Source organism: Tamandua tetradactyla, chromosome 1, assembly GCF_023851605.1.
Source record: "Tamandua tetradactyla isolate mTamTet1 chromosome 1, mTamTet1.pri, whole genome shotgun sequence".
Taxonomy (NCBI): Eukaryota; Metazoa; Chordata; class Mammalia; order Pilosa; family Myrmecophagidae; genus Tamandua; species Tamandua tetradactyla.
The window spans coordinates 200,898,406-200,904,753 of record NC_135327.1 but is presented as its reverse complement, the minus strand read 5'-3'; the positions used below and the strand labels follow the sequence as shown (position 1 = coordinate 200,904,753).

Genomic DNA, 6,348 nt, shown 5'->3' with positions numbered 1-6,348 from the left:
CATATATATGTATACATACACCTTGGAAGAATATTCTCTACAGTGGAAGCTTCTACCAAAAAAGAAATAATAAGAGAGAGAGAGAGAGAAAGAAAAAAAAAGAGAGAAAGAAAGAATGGAAGAAAATGGCAACGACCTCTCTGGGAGCCCTGTGCCCACCCCAAAGACAGCAGAACTAAGTCTGGTTTCTGGGGGCCCAGCAGGCTCCAAGGGTGGGGGTGGGGTGGGATGGGGGTGATGTCGCAGCAGGAAATTTCCCCGGCCCAGATCTGGGGCCAAGAGCTTCCCCACACAGCTCGCAGGGCTCGGGTCACATGCCACGGCCACCTCAGCCCTGGAGCCCAGGAATGCCGCTGCAGAGAGGCGGTGCCCAAAGGCGGGGATGGTTGGCGCTGGCTGCCCACAGCGGGCTGCGGCAGGAAGGGGACAGCGGGACACAGACGCCGACAGAAGCATGCACAGAGGCGAGGGCCGGGCCTCACTGAGAAGCAGGGCGAGGGAAGAGAAACGGCAGGACGGGCAGAAGAGCGCGAGGCCGCAGGCCAGCCTCTTCCCTGGGCCGTGGGCGACCCTGAGAGGCAAGGGAGCCGACGGTGATTTGGCCCTGACTTCCCAGGGCAGGCCTTGGCGTTACCATGCTGCGGATCTCCACAGACAAGCACAGGAAACAGTCCAAAGGGCCCTGACGAGGAGAAACAGCACAGGACCCTGACCATCCTGGCTCCGTCCCGAGCCAGGTCCCCCTGGGCGGCCGCTGCCAGAAGCCACCGAGGCCTTTGGGATCTCGTGAGCGGAGCCGCTGAAGCCTGGGCCCCTCCTTCCTGTCCTCATTTCAAAGCCAACACAGACAAAGTGGCAGAACTCATAGACCAAATAGGAGCTATTTATTCGGTTCACAGTCGTGTGAAATGCAGCAATAAAAATCTTTGGACTTCAGCAAGTTGTTTTAATTTTTTTCTTCTTTTGAATTAAAAAAAAAAAAAGTGTGCGATGTCCCAGAATGGAGCTTTGGGGATTAAAAAAGATGAAACCCTCAGCAGCCCCCTCTCAAAAAAAAAAAAAAAAAAAAAAAGTCATAAAATTAGCATAATCTCATAAACACAAAAAAAACCTCAAAAATATTTTATAGTCAGATATTTGGGGTTTTACACCACCTGTAAATTATATATACATAGAATATTGCAGAATCATAGCTAATACACAATATTTTCACTATTAATGCTGGTATAATCTTTATACACTGGCCCTTTATTTATGTTTTTAAATTATTGCATTGTTTAACATGAACTGAAAGCTGGACTCCCGGTGTCCCTCCGCCCGCCGCCCGCTTTCCCTACTCGCTGTCCGACTTGCCCTCCTTGGCCGTGGTGGAGTGGTTGTACAAGCCCTGCGCCATGAGGTGCACGGCCAGCGTGTTCTTGTTGCCCGTGGCCTTCTTGATCTTGGCGCGCTTGTTCTGGAACCAAATCTTGATCTGCGACTCGTTGAGGCTGAGCTCCTGCGCCAGGCTCTGCCGCCGCTGCTCCGTCAGGTACCTGTTGGTCTGGAACTCGGCCTTGAGCCTCTGCAGCTGCTCGGCGGTGAAGGCCGTGCGCGGCCGCTTGTCCTCTTTGTTCGGGTTCTTCTTCTTTGGTTTGCGAGACCTGGGCCCTGGGTAGGCATGATGGACAGAGAAAACACAGTCACCCAGAGCTACTGGCCCGCCTCGCTCCCGGGAGGTGGATCAGCACACCAGACACTCTAGCGCTCTCATTTTCTGGTTCAGCTGCAAGCAGACAGAGGGGGAGTGACTGGCCCAAGGCCTCTTAGCCAAATTGGTGGAGAGAACTTCCCACTGGGCTTGTGCTGGCATCGACACTCCACGACTCACCTCTGAAGAGCAAGGAAACAGGCAAGGGCAGTCTGGGCGTTGGGTGGGTTTGGGGTAAGGATCTCACAGACACACAAGACTGCGCAGTCTAGGTGAAAGGCCAATCACAAATGCAGGAGTCTATGGATAACACTAAAACTGCCAAAGCAAAATGAGACCCAGAAACATAACAGAACAAAACTTTCTGGCACTGCTCACCCCAACCTTTTCTGAAGCTCTTTCCAGAAATAATGAAAAGTACTTAGGTAATCAGAAGGAGGTGAGGCAGAAAGATTGGGGAAAGGAGCTGGAGCCCACAGAGAAGCAGACTACCAGGGCTGGGATAGGGACGTCTTCAGGAATTGTGCAGGGTGCCAAGGGCTGAGGGCTCCAGGTGGCAGGTAGGTCCTGAGAATAGGAGGGCCTCAGAGTGTGCCGTCTGCACCCTAGCCTCCTTTCTGACTCCTACCAATGGCCCAGTCTGCCCAAGTTCACTGTTTCCTTTAAAAACTGGGTGAAGCCTACATGTCCTTTCCTGGGCGGGGTAGGAACACTGATCACTGATACCTCCCCAATCCCTTTAGGACAGGAGAGGTAACCTGGTCCTTGCTCGGGTATGGACAGTGATCGCTGGTCCACCTCCCAGGCCCCAGAGCCACCTCCCTGGAGGTGGCATGGCAGGACCACCTGACAGTTGGACAGACTGTCACACTTCATGTCTGAACTCCACCCCTGACTTTTCACCAAGGACCTCTCAACACAACTTAGGGTTTGTTTCTGGCAGTGGTGCATTCTAGACTCCAAGAACCCTTCTGTCAGAAAAAGCCTGAGTAAGGTGAGCCAAGGGAGGGAAGGGGCAAGTGGGTTTCTTTTTGTTGGGGTCAGGAAGCTAAACCCTAGACCTGCCTCAAATGGTAAACATGAGGATGCCTATGAGGGAAGAGGCAGGAAAGGGCCGTAGGGGGAGGGGGTGTGACTTAAGCCTCGGCTTACGAATGTGTTACATTATTGAATAAATTTGGGGGGAGAACTTGCCGCAGCTTTCTGGGAAGGAGGCCGAAGATGGCTGGAGAAAGGCTGGATCCTCCACCAGCTCCCTCCAGTGGGCAGGCTACCCCCCATGCCCATGGCACCCCCGCCCCTCCTCAAGGCGGAGGGACTTCGCTGGGGAGGGCCAGGGCTGCATTCCCGCCCCCGCCTCCAGCCGGGGTTGGTGGGGGAAGGAACAGGGCGCCCCGGGCGCTGCTTGGAGAGGGGGTCAGGAGACCGTTCAAGGCCCTGGTTGGGCGCCCAGAACTCCCTCGCGACCACTAAACCCTGCGCTTTTCTCTTGCAGGCAAACTTAGAAAGAGGGGCTGTAGAGCACGGAGATGACGCTCTCTCGGCCTTTTCGTTTCTAGTAAACGCACCCACCCTGCCGCACACACAAGGGCGCGCGGATACACAGACGTACACCCACACAAGTCACTCCACACGCCGAGGGGGCCCGGCTCGGTTCCCGCGGGCCTTGCTGGATGAGGCCGCCGGGGATGCTGGGGAACCGTGGGTGCCGGCTCGCTCCCGCAGTGAGGGAAGGGGGGTGGGGGAAGGAGGTGAGCTGCTGGAGAGGAGGTGGGAGAGAATTCCCGGCCGACCCAGTACCTGCCTCTGACCCCGAACGCAGCCTCTGAGCTCACGGGAGCTGGATTAGTCTCTACTCGCGCAGAGGAGCAGCACACTCATTATACCCCAAACTCCGCTGGGTGTGGGGTTCTTGTTAATGCACATGTAAACCCGCCCTCAAAGAGACACATGCCATTCCATGGGAGAAAATCTCTCTAAAATAATAATTTCCAGTTCCCTTTCTTCATTGATTTTATTTCAAAACGCAACATTTAGGAGTCCCGGAAACAGAACTAAGCCTTCACACGAAAACTCTCTCCCTTCCTTCTTTTATAAACGCCAAGAAACAAATGTTCATTTATAGGGATTTAAGAACAAAAACAAAACACAGAAAGACCAAGCCTCTCGGATCGGAATCCGGCTGCTGGGTTCCCGCAGGCTCGGCCGGGGCCTGGTGGCGACTCTGACTCCCTCCCCAGCACAAAGCGCCAGCGGAGGTTTCTTCCCCGCCCTGGGCATTGTGAGGATGTATGTTAATTAAATATTAACAAAGGGAAGGAGGCGAGAACAATGGAGCAAATTTCAGTTCTAGCTAGAAAAATTATTTCATCCGAAATATACACATGCGCTTTAAAAAAAATTTTTTTCCGGGAAGGCAGCCGAGGAGCGACTCGGTTGCGCTCCGATCTGGCTAAACGAATTCGGCAAAACAGTTGGGGGTTCTGGGGGGGTTCCAGTCGACGCTGCCCGGGGCCGGGACCGAGTTGAATCTTCTCCACAAATGGAGACCACTCCTAATGGCGGTTCCCAGTCTCAGACACGTATTTAATGTATCCGATGATTTCTACAAGGACATAGACTTAGCTTTTTAAAATTTCAGACATATGAAAACTAGACCAAAAGAGGCCCCGGCACACATCCCTGGGCTCACACGCACACATGCCCCTTTCTAAATCTGCTTCTTTGCTATGCCTGGGCAGCCCAGAAGAAACATCCGTGCGAGATGATCCTTTCTACTTAAGGGACGGCCGAAGCCCGGAGGCCCTGGACAGCCTCCGAGCAATCTGCAGGAAGGAGGGCTCTGAGGTCCCTCCACCCCGGGCTCGAGCAAATACAACGGGGCAAAGCAAAAAGGGCACCTCTGTTTATTTTTCATCACATCCCACTCCTTAGCCCAGGCTTAAAGGTGGGAAATGAAAAGCACGGGGCTTTTCCTTTTCTTCCCTGCCTACATCTTGGTATAACTGGATGGTAGGAAAAGAGTCTGGGCTTGGGGGTGGCGTGGGCGGGCGTGGATCCCGGGTCTGGTCAGAGTTGGATGGAGGTGGAGAAAGCGCTGAGAGTTCGCGTTTCCGGGCCTGTTTTCCTGCCTTCCCCTTTGCCCCTCAGATAAACCCCAAACAGGATAGGGGTGGCGTGCGGGAAGTGAGGAAAGGCCCCAACAGGCAGGGGAGAAAGAAGGCCCTTCGCTTCCGTTGTTCTAAGTCAGTCTTTTTAACCACTTGAGAATCCTGCTCTCTCGCCTCTTCGTTGCTGCCTGGGTCAGAGTCAGCCGCAAACAATGTCATTGTATGTGTAGTGTGTGTGTCTTTGTGTGCGTTAGGGGGAAAGGGGAGTCTATCTCCTCCCTAGAAGTTTCCTGCGGGGGCCGTGGGAGCGTTTCCGCGCCAGTGCCACCCCCAGCAGTCACGCCGACCCTCCCCGCGGCGGGAAGGGAGCGCCGGGATCCCAGCCGGGCTTACCTGAAGAAGGCCTGTCCGAGTAGCGCGTGCAGTAAACCCAGGCGGGCCAGAGCATGGGCTGCGTGCCGAGGTTGGCGCTGGCCTGCGAGCTGTCCGAGTCCGAGCTCACCGACAGGTCGCCGCCACCCAAGCCGCGGGCCTTGAGCGCTGCGTCCAGGGGGCCACCAGGGTCGCCGCCTTTCTTGGCCCCGCCGTGCAGCGAGAGCGCCTTTGAGCCGCCTTCACCGTCGCCGGGAGAGTCGCCCCCGCTGCCCGGCAGCGGCCCGACAGCGCCGGGCACAGAGGGGGGGTTTTGCCGGGGCTCGCGGCTCCCCGACAGCAAAAGCTGCTCGGCGCCGCCCGCGCCGCCGCCTCCCTCTGCGCCGCCCGCGCTGCCTCCTCCTCCTCCTCCTTCTTCTCCTCCTCCTCTTCCTCCCCCACCGCCCGCGCAGCACGTTCCGGCGTCTTTCCTCCGGCCGAACTCCGGCCTCAGGATGTTGTCGATGAAGAAGTTGGTGATGCGGTGGGGGTGCTGGTGGTTGCCCGGCGCCTGCAGGACCACGGGCAGGATCAGAGCCCGCCGGCGTCCGGTGTCCACGTCGCTGGGACTGCTGCTGCCGCCGCCGCCGCTGCGGCTGGAGCTGCCCCTACTGCTGGATTCTGGCTGCCGCTGCCCCTCCACCGCCACCGCCACCGCCTGCGCCGCTTCGCTGGGGTTTGGGTCATTCTCCTCCATGCTGTTCATAATAAATCCCAAACTGTTTCTCCTGGGGACCTCCCTCCTCACCCCCCAAAATAATCAGCCCTCGGCCCGCCGGCAGCACCCACCGAGACCCAAGCGGAATCTTCTGAGGGTGTGGGACACTGCCGCGGCCAGGGCTGTTGTCTTAAAAGTACCCGGCTCCGCTCTGAGCCCGGCCACGTTCGAATCCAAGAGTTGGGTTAGAAAAACAATAATACCCACCCCCGCCCCCGCGCGCAAATACGCCGGGAGATTTAACAGTCAGGTCCCCCCTTTTTTTTTTCCAAGCGCACCCAGATGCTAGACAGTAACAATAGTAGCAGTGGGGACCAGGAGGCTCCGGGAATGCCTACCCCTCCTGCCCCTGTCCTCTCTGTCTCTGTTCTCCTCTTTGCCTTTTGCTTCCTCCGGCTCCGGCGCTGCCGCGGCTGCAG

General features: G+C 56.5%; 1 protein-coding gene across 1 annotated transcript; it reads right to left on the bottom strand.

Moving 5' to 3' along the window:
• Positions 1-1,333: 1,333 nt before the first annotated feature.
• EN2 (engrailed homeobox 2) lies at positions 1,334-5,909 on the bottom strand. Its single transcript, XM_077165193.1, has 2 exons — positions 5,194-5,909; positions 1,334-1,650 (listed from the first exon to the last, which is right to left on the bottom strand). Exons 1-2 carry the CDS (start codon positions 5,906-5,908, stop codon positions 1,334-1,336), a joined length of 1,032 nt encoding a protein of 343 aa, XP_077021308.1. The 5' UTR covers position 5,909.
• Between the last annotated feature and the right edge of the window lie 439 nt (positions 5,910-6,348).

Bases quoted from the DNA above. Each gene is read 5' to 3' on its own strand.
- EN2 (XM_077165193.1), bottom strand. From the start codon at position 5,908: ATGGAGGAGAATGACCCAAACCCCAGCGAAGCGGCGCAGGCGGTGGCG. The intron at 1,651-5,193 runs GTAAGCCCGGCT...ATGCCTACCCAG, and splicing joins CTCGGACAGGCCTTCTTCAG to GGCCCAGGTCTCGCAAACCA.